Source organism: Bubalus bubalis, chromosome 24, assembly GCF_019923935.1.
Source record: "Bubalus bubalis isolate 160015118507 breed Murrah chromosome 24, NDDB_SH_1, whole genome shotgun sequence".
Lineage (NCBI taxonomy): Eukaryota > Metazoa > Chordata > Mammalia > Artiodactyla > Bovidae > Bubalus > Bubalus bubalis.
The window spans coordinates 9310275-9338067 of record NC_059180.1 but is presented as its reverse complement, the minus strand read 5'-3'; the positions used below and the strand labels follow the sequence as shown (position 1 = coordinate 9338067).

The following is a 27793-nucleotide window of genomic DNA, read 5'->3' as shown; positions in this document are numbered from 1 at the left end:
TATCATCTCAAACTATTTGGGAGGAAGCATCCCAGGAAGTCTGGCCTTGCCTGGAGACGCTGGCTCGGCAGTGAGTTGAGCCGGATGTGAGGGCAAGGTCCTCTGCGGGAGTTGGGAGACAAGGCGGGGATTGGGGGTGGAGGAGCAGGTGGTAGGTCTAGGTCTAGGAGGCAGGGGCTGCCATTCTGGAGTCCGTCGTGCCTGCCCTCTCCCACCCACCTGCACCAGGGAAACTGATCACCTGGAAGAGCAGGAAAGGCAGAAAACTGCCAGCAGGCAGGGCCACCCAACGAATGGGAGGTGCAGAAGGCGAGGCTGGCCCATCCCACCCGAGCTCAGGGGGGCTCCCCTCTGAAGGCAGTTAAGGGCAAAGGCCTCAGCTCGTCTTCATTGTTGTTTAGATACACAGTCGAGTCCAACTCTTCTGTGACCCCATAGACTGTAGCCCGCCAGGCTCCTCTGTCCATGGGATTTCCCAGGCAAGAATACTGGAGTGGGTTGCCATTTTCTCCTCCAGGGGATCTTCCTGACCCAGGGATGGAACCTGCGTCTCCTGCATCGGCAGTTGGATTCTTCACCACTGCACCACCATGAAACCCTCGGTTCTTCTTTAGGGGCAGGAAAACACCTCTAAAAACTTAGCAAGTGCCCACTTGGGCCAAGCACTGTGCCTCCATTTTTCCATTTCATTCTCAGAAGAGGCCAGGAGGAGGAGGCCACACAACTGTCAGAGAATCCCTTCATTCACCCCACCCCCTTGTCACTGCCCGAGGGCCCCGCTTCATGCCTGTTGTTCCCCCCTGCCCAGCTCTGCTACCCTGGTACCCCAAGCCCAGGCTCCCCTGCTCCCCGCCCCCTACCTCTTAATGACAAAGTGGATGCTGTGCCGCTCCTCCAGGATCCGCTTCAGCTTGGGTACTCCGTAGGTGCAGGGGCGCTTGAAGGGGATCTTGTCTGGGATGCCCACGATCTCCACGGCCTCCGGGTCGCAAGCGATCTTCCTGTAGGGGACGGGGACCATGTGGTCCAGGCCCAGGGCTTCCGCTGGAAGGGCAACGGCAAGGCTGAACGCAGGATGGAGGCTGCAGGACATGCGGGGCCCCAGGGCCTGGTCATCACCACCTCCCACCTCCCAGGTGTACCAACCACTCTGGCCACACAGCAGCCAGAGGGGATCCTCCTGAAATATGTCACTCTGCCCTTTAAAAAATGCCCATAGTTTCCCATCTCACTCAGCAGCAGCCAAAGTCCCACAAAGCCCTGTGTGACCAGAACCTCTGACCTGATCTCCCTCCTTTCACCGCTCTCTGCTTGCTCGTCCCAGTCTCCCCAGCTTTCTCTTTTTTGCCATGTGAGATCTTAGTTCCCCAATCAGGGACTGAACCTGTGTCCCCTGAATTGGAGGGCGGAGTCCTGATCACTGGACCACCAGGGAAGTCCCTCTCCAGCCTCCCTGTTGCTTCCCTAACGCGCCAGGCACACACTCACCCCAGGGCCTTTGCACCTGCTCTTCTATCTCCTCAGACACTCTTCTCCCAGATCACAATAGCCTTCCTTCCCTCCCTCTCCCCACTCAAGCGTCCTCTCAGCTGTCACCTTACCAGCCTAGAGCAGCCCCTCCATCCCTCCCTAGCCCACCCCGCTTTGTTTTTCATCCTACATTTATCATAACCTGATGTTACAAACACATTTATCTGCGCGTTGGTTCACTGTCTGGGACTGAGCTAGGGCAGGACACACAGTAGCTGCTCCCTGTGTATCTGGGAGTCAATGAGCGGCTTCAGGAAGCTTCCAGGCTCATGCTGGGCTCTTGGCAAGATGCTTCCGGTCATACAGGTATGCCCTTTCCTCCAGGGAGGGGCCCAGTACGCTGCTCACTCGTCAGTGACATAGATAAGACGCTGCTGGAAGCTCACAGCTTTGCCAACAGCAGCGTAGATGGAATCTGAGCTTGGGAAGCAGTTCCTTGTTCTTTTCTTTCAGACCGTTTGGTGTGGTCCTGCCATTTCGGTCACTCATACACCCCAGCTTTTCCTTTCTGCTCTTTTTTAGTATTTTAAAAAATTAATTAATTAATTTGACTGCATCGAGTCTTAGTTGTGGCAAGCAGGATCTTTCCTTGTGGTGTGTGGGCTCAGTAGTTGACATGCGTGGGCTTAGCTGCTCCATGGCATGTGGGACCTTAGTTCCCCAACCATGGATCAAACCCACGTTCCCTGCATTGCAAGGTGGATTCTTAACCACTGGGCCATCAGGGAAGTCCCTTAGCTCCTCCTTTCCATTTATTCTCTCACCCAGTAGTTTTGAATGCCTAGTATGTGCTTGATGGTGCTATCATGGGGCCCCAAAGCCTGGGAGACAAAGCTGGGCCGGCTGTCCACTTCGCTCGTGCCTTGCCCAAGGGTGTCTCCAGCCTGTCCCAAGGCCCTGCCAGCTCCCCTCTGCCCCTCAGGCCGCCCGCCATCTTGGCCTGGCTCCTCGGGTCATGCCAGGCTTCATCTGCATCCAGACAAGTGCCAACCCAGACCTGGGCCGCCTTCCCTGCCATCAGCCACGCCGGGACCCGGGCAGGACACAGTCCCCGTCCGGGACGCCGCCAAGACTGTTTCTCTGTTGACGCGGCCCAGGTCTGCGTTGGCGGCTTTGGCAGCCAAATCCCACTGTGAAGATCACACTTGGCTCGTTGTCTAATTAAACCCTCGAAATCTCAGCAGCTGTCAAACCATTTCTCTCTCTCTCCCCACTGCCACCGGTTCCCGAGCATCACCAGCCACCCCCCAGCCTCAGCACTTGAGTGATGGGTTCTTGGGTTTTTCGAGTCCATGTGAATCCAGCTCCGCTCGGGTTCATCTGACTTACTGGGCCTGTCCTGCCACCAGCCCGGACAGAGATCTGGTTCGCAGAAGCCCCAGCTGCTGACTGCTTGGAAGGGGAGGATGGAGCCCCCATGTACAATCCTTGGACCCTTGTATCATTTCAACCTCTCCTCAGTGGTAGAGACGTTGAGGCTTCCTGAAGGCTGGGGTCCCCTCATTCCTTTTCTTTTTTTCTCTCTGAACCCCAGCCCCATCACTGGCCCACTTCGCCCAGAGTTGGGAGCTGAAATGGTGGCGGTGAGAACCAGGAGCAAGATCTGCAAGTCCTGGGTCTGTGGGATGCTTCAGGCATCCAGACAACATCCCCACCCACCCAGAGGGTCTCCCAATACTCATGGGGGGCAGCTTCTCCCCTGGGGAGCCGAAGGGACAGCTCAGAGGGAGCCCTGGCCTGAGCGGGGGCGAGGTCTCAACCACTTCAACCCCAACACTCCTCCTTGGGTTTGGCCATGGTGGTGGGCCCAAGGTACTGGCCTTGGGGACAGGCGGAACATTCTGGAAACATCCAGCACACACAACAGGCTAAAGACTGGCAGTGGCTGTGCCCATGTGGTGAGGGCAGAACCCACCCACTGCAGATGGAACCAGCCTTCCCCAGCTACCCTCTCTCTGCTCCCCCATCCAGCTCACACCTGGCTGGGGAGGAAGGGGAGAAACTCAGCTGACAGCCCTCTGCAGTACCCCGCCTCGCTCAGCCCCACCCCAACCCACCAGCCCACCAAGCCCACGTGACTCAAGCTTCCCCAGCCCCAGGGTGGATCAAAGAACACCTCCTCCAGGAAGCCACCCCTGACTCCCCAAGCCTGGCTCTGAGTCATCCTCCCTTTCTAAGGCCCCCCACTCCTGCATGCCACTACACACCAGCACGTACTACAGTATACCACCGTGTACCACCGCAGACACATCTTTAGGCACCTGCTGAAGCACCTTGAGACCAGAGCTGGTCTGAGTGCCCGACACAAGGTCGGGGGCTCAAAACGCATTACTGAGAAGTGAGCCAACAGGTCAGTGAGTGAGAACAAAAATGAAGGGAAGAAAGGGGGCTTCCCTGATGGTTCACTGGTGAAGAATCCACCTGCCAATGCAGGAGACATGGGTTCAATCCTTGATGTGGGAAGATCCCACACGCCTAGGGGCAACTAAGCCCATGCCCCACAACTACTGAGTCTGTGCCCTAGAGCCTGTGCTCCGCAACAAGAGAAGCCACCACAATGAGAAGCCCACGTACCACACCTAGAGAGCAGCCCCCGAGCCTTGCAACTAGAGAAATGCCTGTGCAGCAACAAAGACCCAGCACAGACAAAAGAAATAAATAAAATTAAATTTTTTTAAAAAAGGGAAGAAGCAAGTGCGATATGTGATATAGTAAGGACACATGTGATCTTCAACTCTGCTGTGCGTGTGCGTGTGCGTGTGTGTGTGTGTGTTTGAGTATGTGTGTATACTTAGTCGCTTCAGTTGTGTCCGACTCTTTGAGATCACACGGACTATAGCCCACCAGGCTTCTCTGTGATAATACTGGAGTGGGTTCCCATTTCTCCTCCAGGGTATCTCCTGCGTCTCCTGCACTGGCAGGTGGATGCCTCACCGCTGAGCCACCTGGGAATCCTTCTGGCAAACTGCCAAATCCCTGGAGGGGGTCGTGGGAACTGCAGATGGGTAGACAAGTTGGACAGAAGTGTGGGTGCCCTGGGCACCCATTACTTGTGAATGGTGTCTGAAGTAGGGGTGCGATCTTGGGGGACTGAGCCCTTAACCTGGGGGAGGGTGTCTGTAACCACGGGGAGTTAGGGTCAGAATTAAAACAAATGTAGGGCCCCAAGCTGGTATTCACAGAGAACTGCAGGGTTGCGTGGCATGGTAAACACTGATTTCTGCTGTCAGAAGTGTTGTGAGCAGAGAAAGAGGGTTTTTTTCAGCCAAGCAGCGGGGGAGAGGAGCCGGCCAGGTGGCTCAGCGGTCATGAATCCACCTGCCAAGCAGGAGACTCGGGTTTGATCCCTGGGTCAGGAAGATCCCCTGGAGAAGGAAATGGCAACCCACTCCAGTATTCTTGCCTGGAGAATCCCATGGACAGAGGAACCTGGAGGGCTACAGTCCGTGGGGCCGCAAAAGAGTCGGACACCCCTTAGTGACTGAACAACAGCAAGGAGGGAGGGGGAGCAGAGGAGCCGTCTTGATTTGGGGCTGGTCTGGTTATGGTGAGAAGGTCAAGGTTAGGGAGGACTGGGCACCTCCAGGGCACCTGGCAAGTGGCTGTGGACTCCCAGGGCAGTGCTCTCCCCCGACCCCACAGGCGCAGCAGTTCCCCAGCCCCGGACCCTCCTCTCTGTCCCTGTGGCTCTGGGTGGTGCCCCTCCCCCGGTCTCCTCATGCAGAGGGACCACCCCCCGGGGGCTGCGTGATGCTGGTGAGTTCAGTGACATCACAGCTGCGAGCCGAGTGATCTGGGGGTACGTGCGTCACCTCATCCCACCCTGGCCAGGGCCACACTGCATCTGATCAGAGCGGGGCTCACAGGCAGAGCTCCACAGAGGCTGAGCTAATCAGTGAGGGTGAGACGGGACTGCTGATGGGACAAAGAGGACCAGGTGTGGGAGGGGACTTGGGGATCCCAGGACTCAGCGTGAATTTCCAGGTCTGGCCCCTGCCTCCGAGCCAACCAGTGGCTGCCCTGCACGCTTGGCTGAAGCACCACCATGTGGGAGACCCCCCACCCTGGCCCCGGTTACCACCTGTGTCTGTTGCCCAGGATACCATGAGCTGACATGTGCTCTGAGCCCAGCTCTGGCCTAGGTGCCGGGGACACCGAGGGGCCAGGGCTGCCTGGGCCCCTCATGGGGACAGATACAGACATGGTGCATCAAGCATGCGACATGGAACAGAGAGGAAACCATCGGGGTTTTGAGGGCCCAGACTGAATTTTGAAGAACAAGTAAGGAGTCTGGTCCGAAAAACCTGCAAAGGGCTCGTCGGGCAGGGGGCACACCAGGAAGGGGGCACAAATGAGGTGGCGGGATACGGCACGATGCAACGGGGAACTTGTGGGCACACCAGGCCGACAAACATTTCTCTGGATGGTCCCCTAGATGGGCAGTCACCCCACCAGGCTTCCAGCCCGCCTCCCACAGGTGAGTCAAAGTCTGGGGCTATGCCATCAGTCCCCCCGCCCCCACCCGGGGAATCTGGAAGGGAAATATTGACACAACCACCCCCTCCCCAGACAGGAGATGACATTCGCGTTGATGGTGCGCGGGTACCAGCATATGGCTCCTGCTGTCATGTTGGGGAACAGGAGTGATTGCCACATAATGAGCTGCTCAGCGCGCTGCCGGGGCCACCCCACGGCCCGCGCCGCCCACTCACCATATCTGCTGTTAAACAGGATCTGCACGCACTCCCGCAGAGTGTTGATGTCCTCGGTTTCCTTTATGAAGGCGTCCCATTTCTCTATCAAAACACAGGAGGGACAAGTGAGGCCCGTCCGAGCAGGAACCCCACGGTCTGGAGGCCGCTGGCCTCTGTCCACCCACCGCATGGGTGTGCTCTGTTTTCTGCGGTCCTGCCTGACTCTGTGTGACCCCATGGACTGCAGTCCCCCAGGCTCCTCCGTCCACGGGATTCTCCAAGCAAGAATACTGGAGGGGGTCGCCACGCCCTCCTCCTCCAGGGGATCATCAAGACCCAGGGATCGAACTCATGTCTCCTGCACTGCAGGTGGATTCTTTACCCTCGGAGCCACCTGGGAAACCCCCGGTCCGCCCCATGAGCAGTGCGTATCATGCAGGCACAGCCAGTCCATCCTGGGCCTCTCCTGAGTCTCGACCTTCAAAACCTAACTGTCATGTCTGATGTATCCGGGTTCTCACCCAGCTTTGGCCTTGTCGGCATCCCCTCGAACCCTCAGCCCTGCTGGCCTCTCCCACAGAGCCAAAGTCTCTGCCACAATTTAGCGTGAATCACTAAAGAGATCATTTGGTTCATTAAAATGAAAAAAAGGAACATCTTTAATTTATTAAGTGGCTATCTGGGCTAAGTACTTTATTCATATGTAACATCCTAGTTGGGGCTTCCCAGGTGGCGCTAGTGGTAAAGAACCCGCCTGCCAGTGTAGGAGATGTAGGAGATGCGGGTTCAATCCCTGGGTGGGGAAGATCCCCTGGAGGAGGGCATGGCAACCCACTCCAGTATTCTTGCCTGGAGAATCCCATGGACAGAGAAGCCTGGCAGGCTACAGCCCACGGGGTTGCAAAGAGTTGGGCATGACAGAAGCAATTTAGCACGCAGTATCCTAATCAATCCCTCAGAACAATTTGTTAACATAGATAACAAACGCAGCATTATTTCCATTTTGTATGTGGGAAAACTGAGTCTCAGAGAGGCTGAGTAACTTGCCTGAGATCACCCCGCTAGTACCTGGTTTCTTAACAAACCTCTCATCAAAGTGAGGCTGAGACCTCCACAAGGCAAAGTTGCTGCAAAGTCTCACCTCATCCTTTTTTGGGTATAAATGAATTCCACATTTTCCTGTCCCCTATAACTGCGTGGTACTTTAAAAATGTGTCCACAGGATTTCCCTGGTGGTCCAGGGGCTGAGACTCTGGACTCCCAAAGCAGGGGGCCTGGGGTTGATCCCTGGTCGGGGGAACTAGATCCCACAAACCACAACTAAGAGTTCACGAGCCCCAAGTAAAGACTCTGAGCGCTGCAACAAGGACTGGCAGAGCCGAACAAACAAACAAATATATTCTTAAGAAGCCTCTCCCTTGCTTGAAAGGCCTGAAATTGAAACAAAAAACATCTATCCATCTGGCCACATATTTCTTGGACACCTGTTCTTTCACGAGGTGGAGTTTAATTCCTCTCTCTCCGTTTTGAGTATGAACTGGATCAAGTTCTTGGCTTCATTTTTTTTTTATGGCCATGCCATGCAGCTTGCAGGATCTTAGCTCCCTGAGCAGGGACTAAACCTGTCTGTGCCCCGTGCAGTGGAAGCATGGAGTCCTCACCACTGGACCCCCAGGAAAGTCCCAAATTCCTGGCTTCTAATGGGTAGAACGTGGCAGAAGGGACAAGTGATTTCTGAGGCTCGGTCATAAAAGACAAGTGGCTCCCTCCTTACTCTCTCAGATCACTAATTCCAGGAAGCCAGCCGCCACATTGTGAGGGTACTCAAGCAGCCCTGTAGAGGCCCATGTACTAAGGAATATGAATCCTGCCAACAGCCACATGGGCGAGCTTGAGGTGGATCCTCCAGCCCCAACTGAGCCTTCAGATGATCACAGCCCCAGCTGACATCTTGATCAACGGCCTCATGAGAGATACCAAAACCACAGGCAGCTGGCTACACTGCTCCTGAATTCCTGACCCACAGAAACCATAAGGCATCAATGCTTGGTGTTTTAAGTTTTGGGGCAATTTGTTACGCAGCACTGTGTAACTATTACATATTGGTTTTGCACACAAGTCTCTTGTGCAGTGCTGGTCCTCCTACCTCTCACAAAGACTCAGGGGACACACCACCCCAGTCCTGGATCCCCACTCTGGACAGGATGCCGCCACGGGCACTGCCCTACCTGACTTGTCGTGGACGATGGAGAAGAGGATCCGCTTAGAGGCATGCACATTCTGAATGAGAGGACCGCCAGGACCAGTGGGCTTCTGTCCTGGACAAGGGAGCGGAAAGGTACAGGTTCAAGGTGGGCCCTAAGAGGGGCTCCCCTAGATCTGGCCTGGGTGCACAGGTTGGGGCTCTGGGGTAACATTTCCCCCACCAGCGAGAACCCAGAACTGAGCCCCGTGATCAGGAACTCAAGGCAGCTTCGCTGATCAGAGGCCTGAGACACTCTGTAGCGGAGTCTGCTCTCTGGATGGCACAATTCCAGGTCACCTTTTACAGGTGGGGACACTTGTTTCAGGCATATAAACCCTGTCCTCCGGCTCAGCCCACACGTCTGTGGAGGGGAGGGTGGGCTCCCTTTTTCTCCTTCTCGTAACTTATAAGCACCTACTCTGTGCCGAGCATTGCATTCAGGGCTGCAGTACAGTGGTTCTCAGGCTTGAGCACCCACTGGAACCACTCGGCACACTTGTCAGTTTGCAGGCGGCTGGGCCCGAGAACGTGCACTGCTAACGTGCCCTGTCATTTCAACGTGATGACAACCCAGCTAGACAGGTACTCTCCGCATCTCCATTTTACAGAGGAGGAAACAGGCTCAGAGAGGTAGAGAGATTTGCCCTGGGACACACAGCCACTATGTAGAGGGGCCAAAATAAGGACACAGGTCTTTCTCATGCCCAGTTTTTCCTTATGTTTCCGGTACCCCTAATTCCATGCTGGGTATGCAGTAGGTGCTCATTAAACGCATGGACCTGATTAGTATGCTTACTCTCCACCTCCAGAGATTCCCCCGGGGATCCTCTTGGGCATCTCTTGTCCCAGGTCACAGATGACTGGGCGGAGGCTGGGGTCTGACGGAGTCCAAGCTAGGACGCCAGCTGCCCCACCCCAGCCCCTGGCTTCGAGACGCCTCCTGCAGCCCTGAGCACCCCGACCTCCCCTGGGAAGCTGCCCCTGCAGGAGTGACCTCTGTCCCACTCCCAGACTCAGGGGCCCCGGAAGCAGCTTACCACAGCAGTCCGGGAAGTCCTGGGCAGCGGGGGCCTTGGGCTCCGGCCCGGGCCGGCCGAGGCCCAGGTCACCGGGGCCGAGCGGGCAGGCGGGCGCCTCTTGCTTGAGCTCCCGCACTGCGTGGTTGGGGAGGGCCGTGCTGTACAGAAAGCTGGCCACGGACGAGGAGGTGGCAGGGGGAGGCAGGTCCTGGGGTGGCCCCTTGGGGGTCTGGCCGTGCAGGCCACAGTCCCGAGCCCCCTTGGCTAGCAGAGAGACGCCATTCAGCTCCACCAGGGCCTTCGAGTCCCGTCCGCCATCCTCGAGCGGCCTGGGTGAAGCAAAGGACGCAGGATGGCTGTGCACCCCCGTCCAGCCAGGGCTACGTCTGCCCCCAGCCCTCCCTGCAGAGAGCCTGTGAGGCACACGGGACGGGAGCTAGTCCTCGTTTACAGGCGAAGGTGCAGGCCCAGGCGGGCTGACATGTGCAGGGCCCCACGCCTGGGCTCTCCCCAAGGACCACCCATCGCATCCTTTCAGCTGCAGCCAATCAGCTTTCATCTCCTAACGCATCCCTCCTTCCCGGGCTCATGTCCTGGCCTCGCCTAACCCCGATGGGTGACTCAGGCTGCTTCCCGGCTGACCGGGCGATCGGTACCCTTCCCCGCTCACCAGCCCCTAATGGAAGCCTTGCTTAACAACCCCAAGGAGCACCACGATGCGGCTTCCCGCCTCCACACAGGCTGTTCCTGATACCTGTGGGGCTGCTGGTGCTATTTCTTCCCCAGCCGAGCCTCTCTGCACACAGAAGTCCCCGGGGAAGACTTCTGTGACCACACCTGGCTCGGAGCATGCGCTGTGCTTGCATTTCTGCCTCACTCCTGGCATCAGACTGGGAGCTCTTACAAGCAGGGTCCCCGGTAGGGATGCTAAAGTCCCCTCCCCTCCGGCCAGGCCAGAGGCCATAGCACGGAAGCAGGTCATCGCCCGGCCCAGCCCCCACCGTCCGGCCACTGGCTCTTGGCCACTCCCGGGCCGGCGGCCTCACTCACCTCTTGAGCTTGAAGCGGATCCGGTGGCTGTGCTCCAGGATGGCCATGAGGGCCTTGGGGTCGTAGTCAGCCGGCCTCCGGAAGGCCAGGCCCTCGGGCAGCCCCTGCACGGCCAGCAGCCCCGGCTCCCGGAGCAGCCGCTCGTAGGGCAGCGGCACCACGCTGGCCCTGCCCAGGGCCTCACCTGCAGGCACGGGGGGTGGAGGAGAGGCCTGATGAGAGGGCAGCCAGGCTGGGGCGGGGGCCGGGTGCGCCCCAGAGCTGGGGCCGTGCTGAGCCACTTCCTATGGTGCCAGGCCCCCAGGAGATGGACCCCACTGGCCCTTTAGCCTGCAAACCTCACACAGACTGACCCCTCTGCAGGTGGAGCAGGTTGGGGCTGTGGATGGCCCCCCTGCAGCCGAGGGCCATGGCTGCCCATCAACAGGGTCCCCTGGCTTCCCTGCCATTCTCTTCTCCGGGCATCTGGGTGGAAGGGAAAGCAGGGCCGGGAGCTCAGGCAGGAGGGGAGGAGGGGGCGGCGAGAGACGGAGGACACACAGGGGAAGGGCAACTGCCGCAGGGAGGAAGGAGAAAGGATGAGAGAGGGGAGGGCAGGGGAGGGAGAGAGGGATGGAGAGGAAGCGAGAGGTAGAACAGACAGGCTGAGAAGACAGGGAAGGGCTTCCCTGGTGGACCCGTGGTTAAGACTCCGCACTCCCCATGCAGGGGTGCAAGTACCCCCCTACCCTGGCTGGGGTGCTAAGTAAGATCCCACACTCCACATGCTGTGGCCAAAAAAAAAAGATGCTGAGCACGAGAGAATGGGGGATGGAAGGGGTGGCCGAGGGGCCTGGGCTCATGGACTTCTGCCACCCCCCACCAGGGGCCAGAGGGCTTCCCAGGTGGCGCTGGTGATAAAGAACCTGCCTGCCAATGCAGGAGACGTAAGAGGTGCAGGCTCCATCCCTGGGTCGGGAAAATCCCCTGGAGAAGGAAATGGCAGCCCACTCCAGTATTCCTGCCTGGAGGATCCCATGGACAGAGGAGACTGGTGGGCTACAGTCTGTGCGTGTGTGTGCGCTAAGTCGCTTCAGTTATGTCCGACTCTTTGCAACCTTGTGGACTATGGCCTGCCAGGCTTCTATGTCCTTGGGATTCTCTAGGCAGGAATACTGGAGTGGGTTGCCCTGACCTCCTCCAGGGGATCGTCCCAACTCAGGGATCGAACCCGAATCTCCTATGTCTCTTGCACTGCATGCGGGTTCTTTACCACTAGTACCACCTGGGAAGCCCAGGGGGCTAAGGTCCATGGGGTTGCAAAGACTCAGACACAGCTGAAGCGACTGAGCATGTACCACCAGGAGCCAGAAGGAAGCTCCGCCCCTAGTAGCCACATCTGCAGGCAGGCAGAGTCGGGGTACAGTGAGCAGGGATGCAGGGGCTCTGGGCATGTGCCCTGTATCTGGCAAGAGTGTCTGCAGTGACACAGCCCACCACGCATGACCAGTCCTCCCATCCCAGGGGGCCAGCCTGCCCACCAGGGCCTCCAGACCCCGACTCCTTTTGGCTTCCTTCTATTGACATCTAGACTCCAGCAGGGTTTCCCCACTCGCCCAGACCTCTGCTCCAGAGAGCCAAAGGCTGCAGGAGGGGAAGGAATAAAGCGAATGAGAAATAATGGGGGGGCCCTTAGGGATGGAAGGGACCTGCCTGAGGTCACCCAGGGAGCATGGAGGTCACCACTGGGCCAGAGACCTGGCAGCAACCTGACATTTCCCGAGGGAGGCCAGGCCTGCTCATCCCTTCCCCTTCTCCCACTCCAGGGGAACAACTTGGATGGCCAGGTAGCCTTCATTCAGTCATTCAACAAACACCCTCTGGGTTCCTGCTGTTGCTGGGTTCTGAAACTGCAGGCTAAGAACAGCAGAAAGTGCAGGCAGGTCCCAGATTCTGGAGAGCAACTGGGTGAACCCACAGGGCACAGTGGTGTCCACAGGGGACCCTAACCCAGCTCCGAGCTGGGGGCTTCCTGGAGCTGAGCCTCAGAGAGCAATGCTGTGCTCACCAGACAGAGGGGAGGGCCGGCCCGACAGGCGCAGCAGAGCAAAGATGAGGAGGTGTGAAATGAAGCCGCAGTGAGTGGGAGAAGAGGAAGGGGGTCAGAAGGGCTGGAGTGGGGGTTGGTGGTGGGGGCGGGGGCGGGGGCTGATGCCACACCCAGGGTGATGGGGAGCCCAAGAAGGGAGCGGAGGAAAGAGCTCTGTGGTCAGACCTGTGCTTTAAGAAGATGTCTGGCACAGGGCAGGCTGGGGGTGGCAGGGAGCTGGAGGCTAGGAGATCAGGGCAGGGATGGTGGTTCAAGGAAATGGGGCTGGGATGGGGGATCCATGCCTGGGGATGCAGAATGGGGGAGATATGGGGGGTGAGGGGGAGAAGGCCCCCATGCCTTGAGGTTTTGCCCACGGCCTGCAGTGGTGGGAGCGGGGCCTCCTCAGCTGGGGAGGGTGGGGCCGGGGGCTCCCACCCACCTGGGGGCCCCAAATGGAATGAGGAAGGATCTTACTATAAAGAACATCAAACACCTCCTCTACCATCTTCCGCAGAAGGTACACGTCCGAGCCATGTTCCAGGGCAGACCGTGGGACGTTCCGGCCGCCACCCTCACCCCGTGGCACCTTCTTGGGGTGCTCTGCCTCCGGCTCCTTCCACGGGGGCCCTCCTGTGGGACACAGAGCATGTGAGGCCGTGGTGAGTTCTCACCTCACCACCAGCCCAGTGAGCAGGGATGTCCCTGGCTTGGGTCGAGTCCTGCAGCTGGGCAAGCAACACGGAGTGCCCACAGAGGAATGAAGGAAGGATTAATGAGTGAGTGAGGTCTGCCCCAGCCACCCTGCCTAGGGCCAGGCTGGTCATCTGAGTGCCCAGTGCCCAGCACAGGGCACTCATCCCTGCTTACCTCTAACTCACCGGCTGACCCTGGGTAAGTCTCTTCCTTCTCCAGGCCTCAGCCTGTGAGCTCTCAGCCAGGAGACCAGCTGGCCTGGGGCAGAACTGGGGTTCAACGAATGTTCAGTCCAGCACCTCTTTCTATCTTAACCAATCAAGGTCCTACCTCTGTGCTCTGCCAAATGGGGAGATGATGGGGACCCCAGCAGGAGGCTGAAGGGGGCTGTGAAGCGCTTCATGCCAGGCTGGGCCAGGGTGGGGGCCTGGGAGCGTGGGGAAGATGCTAGAAACTTCGTTGGAAAGAGAATGAGAGGAGGGCCTGGGCACCCCCCTCCATCTCAGCTTGGAGTCTGCTCTCCTTGGGGACCTGTGAAGCTTGAAATAAACCAGCCAAGTTCCCGGCGCTATAAATAGCGGCTCTGCCTGGCTCTGGGAAGCCAGGTGCACCTTCCCCAGGCTCCGGGCTGGCTCCCAGGCTGGCCCACTAGGGCCACAGACCCCCGCCACTGCCCACCCTACCCAGGTCCAGGTCTCCTGCCCAAGCCTGGAGAGGGGACAGGTTCCGAGAGCCGGGTGAGAGAGGGGTTTGGCTGGGGAAGCAGCTGGACCCTAGTAAGGATACAATGATGTGTCCCAGCACTGGGGGTCAGCCTTCCCAGAAATGGCTAATCCCAGAGTCCAGGACCCGGGGTGGGGTAATGAAACTAACAGCAAGGAAAACAATGGCTGGTGTTTATGGAGCATGAACTATGTGCCCGGCACTGTTCTAGGTGCTCGCCATGTATTAATCCGTTTAATCCTCAGCTTGACCCAGGAGAGGGTAGCACCGCGGTCCCCTTTCACAGATGAGGAGACTGAGGCCCAGCAGGTGGCAGAGCCGGGATGAGGCCCCAGGCGTCTGGCTCCAGGGCCTGCTCTTAGCCCCCAAGAGCTCTGAGTCCCCCAAACCATGGGCTTGCATGCCCACCTGGGCTCTAACCTCCCACAGAGGGGAAGCCAACCCCCTTCCTGGGGAGCTCACTGCCAAGCTGGGGCACCAGGCATGCAGATGGAAGTTGTGGGCACAGGAGGAGTGCATGGAGTGGGCGGGGGGCTGCCACAGCCTGGGTGCTGGGGCGGAGGGGCATGGATGAGGCCGGGAGGGGTGTGAGTCTGAAGGCTGGGGGGCGTCTGCCAGGCACAGGGCGGGCAGGAGGGCCTGTCAGGAGAGGGGAACAGCAGGGATGGAGGCGGCGGTGAGCAGGGACACACACGGAGCCGGGGATGTGTGCTTGGGCACCAGGGATGCGGGGAGGAGAGAACGCAGAGGCCCGGCCTGCTTCCAAGGAGCCCTGTAGGCCCAGGTAGCACTGAAGAGTTGGGGGCTTCAGAGTGACCCCTCTGGATCGGGGTTACTGGCTCACAGCTCGGAGGGCTCATCTCTTCTGGGAGCGACCAGGAGTCCTTGGCAGGGGTCCCAGGGGGTGCACAGAGGCTGCACCCCCCATTTAGAAAGGGCACACCCCGCCTCCATCACCTGTCGGCTGCGTTTTGCACTCCCCCCCCCAACCCCGGCCCGTGGTTATGCTCACTGCATCTCATGTTCTCATCTGTATATTGGGGACGACTGTCCCCTGGGCCTGCTGGGAACAGCAAAGAGCGCCAGCACCCAGCCCTCTTCATCATTTCATCCCTAACTGCTCCTGTTTCTAGAGCGTTCCCTACGTGCTGGACGAGTCCTCGGTCACTTCATCCCCAGGGGCCTCCAGGAGGCGGCTCCAAGATTCTTTTACCGTGACGGGGTCAGCGCCAGCCTCCCAGGGCTGACATCAGGATGAGGGAGTTAGTGCTTCAGGGGTGTTGCACGCAGCAGGCGCTCAATAATTATTAGCCAAGCACGTGGACTCGGTCCCCGCGTCAGGGATGCGCAGGAATGGGGCCACAGTGCTGGCCTTAGTGTCCCATTCTGTCCCTGAGCGGATGGAGGTGGCCGCATCTGGACCACCCAGGGTTGGGTCGGCTCATCTCTCTTGGCCGAGGGACTGTGGTGTGATTCCACCCCGAAAATGCCACGTTGGGAAGCCTGCACCCACCCTGCTTGCCCCGTGTCTCCCCGACACAGGGCCGGCCACCTGGTGTTGCGCCAGGGACCCAGCGAGGTGCCAGCTCTCCTGTCCTCCAGGACTGCGGGCCCCAGCCCTCTGGAGCCCCGAGTACTCACGGCAGAACCTGAGGAAGTCTGACTGCAGCTCCTTGCGTGCGTTCAGGAACATTCTCCCCTTCTCGGTGCCGACCACAAAGGCGCTCTCATCATGCACAGCGACGCAGGCCACCTCGGCGTTCAGCTTGGAGAGCGCTGAGCACTGCGCAGGGAGCAGGGATGTGAGCCCAGGAAAGGGCCTCCCGCTCTGGACACCCCCAGGGCCAGCTTTGGCAGGTGAGAGCTGAGGCCCCAGCTGCCAGAGATCCCCTCAGCAGCTCAGCGTCTTGGTTCTTAGATGCTGCAGTGGGAATGAATGACCCGCATAGAGCTTGGCCAAGGCCAGGGGAAGAGGACAAGGTTATGGTTTCTGGAGGATGACAAAGGCGCACAAGGTCTGTGTCCCACCCCCAGGCCCTCCTGCTCTTGGTGGGCTTCTGGCCTCAGGCCTGGCCCCAGATGAGGGGCCAGGATGAGAGGCCCCTGTCCTGGGCTCTAAGTCCCAGATGAGGAGGTGGGATGGGTCCTAGGAGAATCAAGGCTCAGACAGACTTAGGCTTTAATTCTGCACCAGCTTCTTCCTAAAAGTCATGCCCTCCTCTGGGCCTCAGTTTCTCAGTCTGTAAAATGGAGACAAACCGTCCAGCTCCCAGAGGTGCAATGGCCTTGTTCTGGGGATTCAATGGGGCCTGGCTGGTGGGAAAGAATCTCTAAATCAGGCCAGCCAGTGCAGGGATGAGGCAAAGAGGTTCTTTCTGCAGCCCCAGAGTTGAGACTGGTGGGCCGACTGCATAGGAAGTCCTAACATGGGGGCCCTGCAACCAAGACCACCAGCATCTCAGGCCTCTGACCTACCTCACTGGGAAACCTGCCTGCAAAGCTTGTGGCATGCAGTATAGTCAGTCAGTCAGTTCAGTCGCTCAGTCGCGTCCGACTCTTTGCAACCCCACGGACTGCACCACGCCAGGCTTCCCTGTCCATCACCAACTCCCGGAGCTTGCTCAAACCCATGTCCATTGAGTCGGTGGTGCCATCCAACCATCTCATCCTTGGTCACCCCCTTCTCCTTCTGCCCTCAATCTTTCCCAGCATCCGGGTCTTTTCCAATGAGTCAGTTCTTTGCATTAGATGGCCAAAGTACTGGAGCTTTAGCTTCAGCATCAGTCCCTCCAATGAATATTCAGGACTGATTTCCTTTAGGCATGAAGTCAGCGTCTGATAAGTGCTGGTTTTTATCTGAGTTAGCACTCTGTGGACAGTCAGAAGTCTGGCTTCTAATCACAATTCCGCTGCTAGGAATGTGATATAGGTCAGGTTCTAGACTCTCTCTGGGCCATGATCATGCCTTGAGTGGCAGTTCTGGCCGCTAGTCGCCCTGGGGAGGAAGCTGGAGACATCTCAGGGCCAGCAAGACTGTCCCCTGGGGCGGGGATGCTGTTCATTTCCTCTCTCTAAGATTAAAACCAAACCCTGCCGATCCTTTTCCCCGAGGCAACATGGTAAAACAAACAAACAGATTCAGCTGTCTCCAAGGGGAGGAGCAACCCCACATCCAAGGAGCTGTGGCCGCGCGGGAGCAGGAGGGCCTAGAGGAGCTACTCCACGTTCAAGGTCAGGAGGGGTGGCGGTGAGGAGACACCCCTCGTCCAAGGTAAGGAGCAGCGGCTGCGCTTTGCTGGAACAGCCATGAAGAGATACCCCACGTCTAAGGTAAGAGTTACCCAAGTAAGACGGTAGGTGTTGCAAGAGTGCATCAGAGGGCAGACACACTGAAACCATAATCATAGAAAACTAGTCAATCTAATCACACTAGGACCACAGCCTTGTCTAACTCAATGAAACTAAGCCATGCCCGTGGGGCCACCCAAGACGGGTGGGTCATGGTGGAGAGGTCTGACAGAATGTGGTCCACTGGAGAAGGGAATGGCAAACCACTTCAGTATTCTTGCCTTGAGAACCCCAGGAACAGTATGAAAAGGCAAAATGATAGGACACTGAAAGAGAAACTCCCCAGGTCAGTAGGTGCCCAGTATGCTACTGGAGATCAGTGGAAAAATAACTCCAGAAAGAATGAAGGGATGGAGCCAAAGCAAAAACAATACCCAGCTGTGGATGTGACTGGTGATAGAAGCAAGGTCCGATGCTGTAAAGAGAAATATTGCATAGGAACCTGGAATGTCAGGTTCATGAATCAAGGCAAATTGGAAGTGGTCAAACAAGAGATGGCAAGAGTGAACGTCGACATTCTAGGAATCAGCAAACTAAAATGGACTGGAATGGGTGAATTTAACTCAGATGACCATTATATCTACTACTGCGGGCAGGAATCCCTTAGAAGAAATGGAGTAGAGATGATGGTCAACAAAAGAGTCCAAAATGCAGTACTTGGATGCAATCTCAAAAATGACAGAATGATCTCTGTTTGTTTCCAAGGCAAACCATTCAATATCATGGTAATCCAAGTCTATGCCTCAATCAGTAACGCCGAAGAAGCTGAAGTTGAATGGTTCTATGAAGACCTACAAGACCTTTTAGAACTAACACCCAAAAAAGATGTCTTTTTCATTATAGGGGACTGGAATGCAAAAGTAGGAAGTCAAGAAACACCTGGAGTAACAGGCAAATTTGGCCTTGGAATACGGAATGAAGCAGGGCAAAGGCTAACAGAGTTTTGTCAAAAGAACGCACTGGTCATAGCAAACACCCTCTTCCAACAACACAAGAAAAGACTCTACATATGGACATCACCAGATGGTCAACCCCGAAATCAGATGGATTATATTCTTTGCAGCCAAAGATGGAGAAGCTCTATACAGTCAGCAAAAACAGACCAGGAGCTGACTGTGGCTCAGATCATGAACTCCTTATTGCTAAATTCAGACTTAAATTGAAGAAAGTAGGAAAAACCACTAGACCATTCAGGTATGACCTAAATCAAATCCCTTATTATTATACAGTGGTAGTAAGAAATAGATTTAAGGGACTAGATCTGATAGATAGAGTGCCTGATGAACTATGGACTGAGGTTCATGACATTGTACAGGAGACAGGGATCAAGACCATCCTCTTGGAAAAGAAATGCAAAAAAGCAAAATGGCTGTCTGGGGAGGCCTTACAAATAGCTGTGAAAAGAAGAGAAGCAAAAAGCAAAGGAGAAAAGGAAAGATATAAGCATCTGAATGCAGAGTTCTAAAGAATAGCAAGAAGAGATAAGAAAGCCTTCCTCAGCGATCAATGCAAAGAAATAGAGGAAAACAACAGAATGGGAAAGACTAGATATCTCTTCAAGAAAATTAGAGATACCAAGGGAATATTTCATGCAAAGATGGGCTCGATAAAGGACAGAAATGGTATGGACCTAACAGAAGCAGAAGATATTAAGAAGAGGTGGCAAGAATACACAGAAGAACTGTACAAAAAAGAGCTTCACGACCCAGATAATCACGATGGTGTGATCACTGACCTAGAGCCAGACATCCTGGAATGTGAAGTCAAGTGGGCCTTAGAAAGCATCACTATGAACAAAGCTAGTGGAGGTGATGGAATTCCAATGGAGCTATTTCAAATCCTGAAAGATGATGCTGTGAAAGTGCTGCACTCAATATGACAGAAAATTTGGAAAACTCAGCAGTGACCACAGGACTGGAAAAGGTCAGTTTTCATTCCAATCCCAAAGAAAGGCAATGCCAAAGAATGCTCAAACTACCGCACAATTGCACTCATCTCACATGCTAGTAAAGTAATGCTCAAAATTCTCTAAGCCAGGCTTCAGCAATATGTGAACCGTGAACTTCCTGATGTTCAAGCTGGTTTTAGAAAGGCAGAGGAACCAGAGATCAAATTGCCAACATCCTCTGGATCATCAAAAAAGCAAGAGAGTTCCAGAAAAACATCTATTTCTGCTTTATTGACTATGCCAAAGCTTTTGACTATGTGGATCACAATAAACTGTGGAAAATTCTGAAAGAGATGGGAATACCAGACCACCTGACCTGCCTCTTGAGAAACCTATATACAGGTCAGGAAGCAACAGTTAGAACTGGACATGGAACAACAGACTGGTTCCAAATAGGAAAAGGAGTACGTCAAGGCTGTATATTGTCACCCTGCTTATTTAATTTATATGCAGAGTACATCATGAGAAATGCTGGGCTGGAAGAAGCACAAGCTGGAATCAAGATTGCCGGGAGAAATATCAATAACCTCAGATATGCAGATGACACCACCCTTATGGCAGAAAAGGAAGAGGAACTAAAAAGCCTCTCGATGAAAGTGAAAGAGGAGAGTGAAAAAATTGGCTTAAAGCTCAACATTCAGAAAATGAAGATCATGGCATCTGGTCCCATCACTTCATGGGAAATAAATGGGGAAACAGTGGAAAAAGTGTCAGACTTTATTTTTTGGGGCTCCAAAATCACTGCAGATGGTGACTGCAGCCATGAAATTAAAAGACACTTACTCCTTGGAAGGAAAGTTATGACCAACCTAGACAGCATATTGAAAAGCAGAGACATTACTTTGCCAACAAAGGTCCGTCTAGTCAAGGCTATGGTTTTTCCAGTGGTCATGTATGGATGTGAGAGTTGGACTGTGAAGAAGGCTGAGCGCCGAAGAATTGATGCTTTTCAACTGTGGTGTTGGAGAAGACTCTTGAGAGTCCCTTGGACTGCAAGGAGATCCAACCAGTCCATTCGGAAGGAGATCAGCCCTGGGATTTCTTTGGAAGGAATGATGCTAAAGCTGAAACTCCAGTACTTTGGCCACCTCATGCGAAGAGTTGACTCATTGGAAAAGACTCTGATGCTGGGAGGGATTGGGGGCAGGAGGAGAAGGGGACGACAGAGGATGAGATGGCTGGAGGGCATCACTGACTCGATGGACGTGAGTCTGAGTGAACTCCGGGAGCTGGTGATGGACAGGGAGGCCTGGTGTGCTACAATTCATGGGGTCGCAAAGAGTCGGACACGACTGAGCGACTGAACTGAACTGAACTGAACTGAAGGGGAGGCCACCAGGGCTGGAGGCGAGCCTCTGCTATGTGGTTACTTCACAGCCGAAGAAGCTAAGGTCACAGCAGGGAGTGGATTCGCCCAGAGGCACAGAGAATGGGCGTCACAAGGAAGTTTCTGGAAAAGGGTCGCAGACTGGATGAGGGGAGGTGATGAGCAGACAGCACTTTGCCCCCTTGTCCCCCTCCACTGCAGACTCCCGAGGACCCGGCCCAAGGCCTGCAGGGTGCCAGCAGAGTTAAGGCAGTGTCAATCAAGTGCCGCTGCCATCCACGACAGTCCCTCAGGACACCTGTAAAGGCCTTGTTGCAGGGTCTGGGGGAGCCCGGGGGAGTCTGTCCTGGTCATGGCACAAGGACAGAGGGCCATCAGTACCTCCAGGGAGCCTCTGAAACACTCTCCACAGCAGCACTGCCAGCCGTACTCAGTCATGTCCCACTCTTTGTGACCCTATGGACTGTAGCCCGCCAGGCTCCTCTGTCCATGGGATTCTCCAGGCAAGAATACTGCAGCAGGTTGCCATTCTCTTCTCCAGGGGATCTTTCCAACCCAGGTCTCCTGCATTGCAGGTGGATTCTTTGCTGCTGAGCCATCGGAGATGGTCCCCTAGAATTTCTGCAGTGACGGAGATGTTCTATTTCTACACTGTCTGATAACATGACCACTAGCCACATGTGGCCCCCCAAGCTCCATAAACAATGCTTAGTGTAACGGAATCACAGAAATAGTTTATCTGGTTATTCATAAACATTTATTTGGCTGCTCCGGGTCTTAGCTATAGCACAAGGGATCTGTGATCTTGGCTGCAGCGTGTGGGATCTTTAGTTCCCTGACCAGGGATCGAACCCGGGCCTCCTACATTGGGAGCATAGAGTCCTATCCACTGGACCACTAGGGAAGCCCCAGGGAGGGAGACTTGTGACCATCCCAGGGATGGGACTTGAACTCTGAGAGGTGACGAAATGAAGACAAGGGGTGAGGGGATGAGGGCTGAGGTTTCACAGGCTTGATCTCATGCTGGTGAGGGCAGAGGCCTTGGGGCAGGCGGGGGACACTGAGGCCTAGATCAGCGGGGCTCCTGTGAGCACCAGAGTTACGAAGGCCGGCTGTCCCACTGCCCCCGGGGCACTCACCATGGAATCTAAGGCAGACACGAGGCTGGTGATGATCTCGTCTTTGCGGGCGAAGGCGGAGGTCCAGCGGTCAGGCCCGCAGCCGTTGGCGGGGATGTCACAGCGCTTTCCCAGCAAGGCCATGGTCGCCTGGATGGAGCGGGGGGGAGCAGGCGGAGGTGGGTGGGGCGGGGCACGCATAGCATCTGTCCCCACCATAATCCGCCGAGCCCCAGAGACCACCTCCACCTCCCAGGTGGGACGAGTCAAGGACTGGTCTTCTCCTCCCCCAAGGGCCTTCCATGCATGAAGGACTCTGAGCTCTAACAGGCCTGGAGCCTCTGCAGCCTGCACAGCGCGTCACAGGTGTGGGACACAGGCGGCGGAGCAACTGAGGGTCTGTCTCCCCAAGTCTGCACCCCGGAGCCAAGCCCAGTGTCATGAGCAGTCTGCCTGGCAGGCCCTAAATGCCAGCTCTCCCCACACACACTGCTCTGGCATGGCCCTCCCTTGCTCACACACCCTCCATAGCTCCCTACTGCCCATGCTAGCTCTCAGCTCCTCAGCTCGGTATTCCAGGTTCCAGACTTGTCCCTTGCCTCAGCTCCTCCTTATACCCCCATGCTCTGAGTCCTCTAAAAGTCACCATCCCCCAGACATATGACCACCCTTTATGGGTCCTCAGCTGTCACAGGTTCTATTCTCTGAATACCCTCCCTGGCCCCTTCGGCATTTACTGACTGCTTTCTTAGCTTTAAAAGAAAACAATTTTTTTTTTAGTATTTGGCCACACTGCACAGCATGGCGGGGGTGGGGGGTAGGGGTGTGTGTGTCTTAGATCTCCAATCAGGGATTGAACCCCTGCCCCCTGAATTGAAAGGCAGAGTTTTAACCACTGGACCATCAGGGAAACCCCTGCCCCCTTAGCTTTCAATTGTCATCTCTGCTGGGAAGGCTCCCTGGATTGCCCCCTCTCCTACTCTTTCCTTCGCAGGATGGGTCAGGCACCACTGGCCTCCCCTCTATCCCTGACCGACCCCATCACAGTTCCCAGGGGCAAGGCTGCTGCTGCCCCAAGGCTGTGGAGCTGCAGTCTACTTCCTGGCTGTCAGGACTGAATCTCAGGGGTGCAGAGAGATACAGCAGGGCAGAGGCCCCTTCATCCCAGATGAGGTTTCCCCAAGACAGGACTTTGCCCCTTGTCATGAGACTCCCGGAGGACAGAGCTGGGGCGCCCTCAGACCAGGGCCCCGTATCGGGGCTGCGCCTGGCGAGGACAGGCCTGCTGGCCCTACATCACCCGGCCGGGCCGGGGCCCCACTGGATAACAAACGTCAGCCTCCCTTGCCCCCTGCCCCAATCCATCCTGCCCCTCCCTTTCCTGACCCCAAGAATCAGGTCCAGGGATCCCTCCCCCAGAATGCCCCAGTGCCAGCATCTTCCTATGGGCAACCTGCCCCCTCGCCAGTCCAAGCAAAGGAGAGGGCAGAGAGCAGACAGGGACCCTCGATCCCCTCCCCAGGCTCAGGCCTTCTAGTGCTCTGTACAGAGGCCCCAGGTGGCCAGTTCTGGCCAGGGAACAGGCAGCAGAGCTGCAAGCATCAGAGGGAGTCTGTGAATCCTGCCCTCTTGGCTTCCGGGCGGGGAAGGAGTCTGTGCACAAAACTGGGGCCGGGGGTTGGAGAGCCCCGGCAGTGACATCTGGACCTGCTGCCTTGGTGCTAAGTCCAGAGTGTCTTCTGCCATCAGAGCTGCCACCCAACCAGACCATAAACTCTATGAGGGCAGGGACTGGTCGGCCAATTCCCGCTGCACCCCCAGGGCCCAGCTCAGGGTGGTCCAAACCGCAGGCTGTGGCCTTTTAGTGGGTCGTGAAATCGATGACACAGAACAGCAAATATCAGAGCCTGTCACATGTGACATGGTGAGACATGTCCAACTTCATTGACGGAAACATTCAAAGGAATCAGGGATGCGCTAGAGCTTTTCTCATGAAATTAAAAGACGCTTGCTCCTTGGAAGAAAAGCTATGACAAACCTAGACACCGTATTAAAAAGCATAGACATCACTTTGCTGACAGAGGTCCATACAGTCAAAGCTATGGTTTTTCCAGTAGTCATGTACAGATGTGAAAGCTGGACCATAAAGAAGGCTGAGTGCTGAAGAATGGATGCTTTTGAATTGTGGTGTTGGAGAAGACTCTTGAGAGTCCCTTGGACTACAAAGAGATCAAACCAGTCAATCCTAAAGGAAAGCAACCCTGAATATTTATTGGAAGCACTGATGCTGAAGCTGAAGCTCCAATACTTTAGCCACCTGATGCGAAGAGCCGACTCACTGGAAAAGATCCTGATGCTGGGAAAGACTGAAGGCAGGAAGAGAAAGAGGGGACAGCAGATGAGATGGTTGGATGTCATCAACTCAATGGACTTGAGTTTGAGAAAACTCTGGGAGAAAGTGAAGGACGGGGAAGCCTGGCGTGCTGCAGTCCATGGGGGTCACAAAGAGTCAGACAGGACTTAGTGATGAAACAACAAGAGCTTGGCTCTGGATGCTGTCCTGGCCCAAGCTGGCTACTTAGTTGTACATAAATATTAATTTTAATAACTGGCCAGGTCAGCAGTTGCCCCAAGTGAGTATGGGTTCACTTATAAATGTTTTAAAATGTATTTATTCTCCTAAGTTGTCTTACCTAAGGGGGAAAAAAAATCCACAATTACAGTCAAATGTTTTAATACCCCATTCTCAGTAACTTTGATAACAAGCAGACAGGAAAGCTACGGAACACCTGAAATACACTATCAACCATCTTTTTTTTTGGCTGCTGGCATGTAGGATCTTAGTTCCCCAAGCAGGGATCGCACTCACACCCCTCGCAGTAGATGCGAGGCATCTTAACCACTGGACAAGTTCTTGCCTTATTTTTTAATAAAAGCTTGAAACTGGCAGCATTAAGGGATGCTGAGGGTTATGCCAGGCCCTGGATAGGACATGCGAATGGACCAAGCAGCAACCAGGGGCTTTCTGCGACACGAAGCCTAATTGTGGGGGTGTTGCGAGAGCAGCTGAGAGGCTGGCCTGACTGGGGTGCATGGAGCCTTGCCCCCTCCCCTCAGCCACCCCCCAGCCCTCCCCAGTCCCTTGAGCCACTTCCAGAAAGGCCTCAGGCTGCCAGCCTCCCAGCTGCTGGGGCGCAAATCAAATCAGGGCAAAGCAGGAGGCACCAGACAGTGCTCCAGGCCTGGCCTCCGGGTCACCCCAGACGGCTGCCCGGCTCCTTCCGGCAAAGGTCCTAATCCGTTTAGGAAGGAGCCAGGGACTTAGGGAAGGAGGAGGGGAGTGTGGAGGGGGCTGGGCTGTGGGCCGTCCCCTGATTCCTGTCCATCGTGCTCCCAGGACAGAGAAGATCCTCCTGAGCCCCTGAGAGGGGCAGGTTCCTGCGGCTTGAGCTGCTGCTAGTGGAAGAGGCGGGGCCCAGAGTGCTGGAAAGAGGCGGGGCCCAGAGTGCTGGAAAGAGGCGGGGCCCAGAGTGCTGGAAAGAGGCGGGGCCCAGAGTGCTGGAAAGGGGCGGGGCCCAGAGTGCTGGAAAGGCCGGGAGCTAGGAGCTGGGAACCATGCATATGTGATGAGACCCAGGCCTGGGGCTGCCAGGACCACACGGGGTCAACCACCTAGACCCTATTTTCTCATGTGCAAGGTGGGAAAAGTGAAAGTGAAGTCGCTCAGTCGTGTCCCACTCTTTGTGACCCCATGGATTGTAGCCCGCCAGGCTCCTCTGTCCATGGGATTCTCCAGGCAAGAATACTGGAGTGGGTTGACATTCCCTTCTCCAGGGGATCTTCCCGACCCAGGGATCGAACCCAGGTCTCCTGCAGTGCAGGAAAAACTCTTTACCATCTGAGCCACCAGGGAATCCCAATGTAAGGTATAAGGTGAGAAATGTGTCAGGTGGGGCTACTTCTAATCTGAAAATGAGGCAGAAGAAAACCACCCAATAAGACCAACAGACTGCACAGAACAGAGAGCATGAATATGCTAGCTGAGCAAGAGGCAAGTGACTCAGAAAGTACAGGAGACGGTCCCTGGGGGCAACAGATGGGAGGCCAGCGCCTGAGCCACGACACAGGTCACACGCCAGCGAGGATGGGGACAGGGTGAGGCTGGGGCAGCTAAGGGCTGCTCTGTGTCACCCAGAGAGGCCATCAGAAGTGACATCACGGGTGACCGGCTCCCAACCTGGGGCACAAGTAGCAAGGAAGCCCTGAGTGACAAGGGACTTCCACTCACGCCCCAGTTCCTCGGGGGACAAGGTCAGCAGGGGCCGAGAGGCAGCAGTGGGGCCGTGAGCATCCCACCGCAAACATTTCTCCCAAGGGCACCAGGGCCACACACCTGGCTTCCCCACCCTCCTGGTGCTGCCGGCTGAGGGTCCAAGGCCCTCTCCCCACCCTTCTCCCACTCCCTCCCTGGCTGGGAGGCAATCTCTCCCTTGAAAGGGAAAGTTGCTCAGTCCTGTCTGATCTCTTTGCAACCCCATGGACTACAAAGTCCATGGAATTCTCCAGGCCAGAATACTGGAGTGGGTAGCCTTTCCCTTCTCCAGGGGATCTTCCCAACCCAGGGATCGAACCCAGGTCTCCCACACTGCAGGCAGATTCTTTACCAGCTAAGTCATCAGGGAAGCCCAAGAATACTGGGGTGGGTAGCTTATACCTTCTCCAGCAGATCTTTCCAACCTAGGAATTGAACCCGGGTCTCCCACATTGCAGGCGGATTCTTTACCAGCTGAACTATCACGGAAGCCCATTCCCTTGTGGCTCAACTGGTAAAGAGCTGTAATTACAGAAAAGTCGCTCAGTTGTGTCCGACTCTTTGCGACCCCATGGACAGTTGCCTACCAGGCTCCTTCATCCATGGTATTTTCCAGGCAAGAATACTGGAGTGGGTTGCCATTTCCTTCTCCAGGCAACTGGTAAAGAATCCCCTGGAGAAGGGATAGGCTACCCACTCCAGTATTCTGGCCTAGAGAATTCCATGGACTGTGTAGTCCATGGGGTCGCAAAGAGTGGGACATGACTGAGCAACTTTCACTTTCTTTCGGCTTACACATCATCTATTCGCTGGTGCTTCTCCACCTCTCTCCCTCCTCTCCTGGGATGCTGCCTCCTCCACATCAACTGTTCAGTGCCCAGCAAGCAATCCAAACACAACACGGCCCACATTCCCCACTCAGATCCTCTCCTCTCCCACCATCAGCTCAGGTGCAGGCGGACACCGAGGGACCTCATCCCCGGTCCCACCTCTCTCACCCCTGAAACGATCCGGGGGGAGGGGGGGAGTCCCATGAGCTCAGCTCCAGAATGCACCCAGGTCTGCCCACCTCTCGCCACCTCCCCATCCAGGCTGCCCTCCTCGCTCACCCACTCCATGGCAATGGCCTCTCACAGGTCTCTCTGACCTCCTCCTGCCCCCACGGGCTCCCTGCAAACAGCAGCCACATCATCTCACGTGGCTTTCCCGTAAGAAGCTTCCAGGGGGTTCCCACCACTGGCAGAAGGTCGCCTCCCCAAGCGGTAGGCCCATGGGTCCCAGGCCCATCTGCCCCTTTCCTTGCCGCTCCAGCCCCACTGTACTGGGCTCCAGCGCCACCCTCTTTCCGTTGCCCAGACACACCGTGTGCACCCCTCGGGGGCCTTGGACTCGACTCCTCTGGAAGAGAAGGTTCTGGCAGGTCTCTCTTCTCCCGTTGCCCCCTTCGCTCCATCAGCTCCCTGACCCGGCAGCCACATGGCAGCCCACCCCCATCTCTTCATTCATTTCCTTCATAGTGTCTGAAGCGACCTGCTCACGTGCTTCCTGCCAGATTTCCCCAACTGGAACTCGGCTCCGGGAGACCAGAGGGTGTCTGCTTTACTGTATTTTCACTGCCTCAAATGCCTGCTTGAGTTTTCAAGGACACTCAACGAATATTAGGGGAGTTAGGGACTTCCCTAGCTCCAGGGTCCAGGGGTTAAGACTCTGAGCTC

General features: G+C 56.1%; 1 protein-coding gene across 5 annotated transcripts in view; it reads right to left on the bottom strand.

Moving 5' to 3' along the window:
- GTF2IRD1 (GTF2I repeat domain containing 1) overlaps positions 1–27793 on the bottom strand; it is a 120434-nt gene that overhangs the window by 59778 nt on the left and 32863 nt on the right. For 3 of the 5 annotated variants that reach the window (XM_044936345.2, XM_025275718.3, XM_044936344.2), the window contains exons 2-9: positions 21788–21916; positions 15667–15808; positions 13084–13239; positions 10539–10722; positions 9507–9817; positions 8453–8542; positions 6243–6326; positions 861–1044 (exon numbers count right to left, since the gene is read on the bottom strand). In XM_044936345.2, coding sequence (XP_044792280.2) covers positions 861–1044; positions 6243–6326; positions 8453–8542; positions 9507–9817; positions 10539–10722; positions 13084–13239; positions 15667–15808; positions 21788–21910 — 1274 coding nt within the window. In that variant the 5' untranslated portion in view covers positions 21911–21916. The remainder of the gene's footprint in view (positions 1–860; positions 1045–6242; positions 6327–8452; positions 8543–9506; positions 9818–10538; positions 10723–13083; positions 13240–15666; positions 15809–21787; positions 21917–27793) is intronic. The other 2 variants (XM_044936346.2, XM_044936347.2) reach the window with 2 other exon arrangements.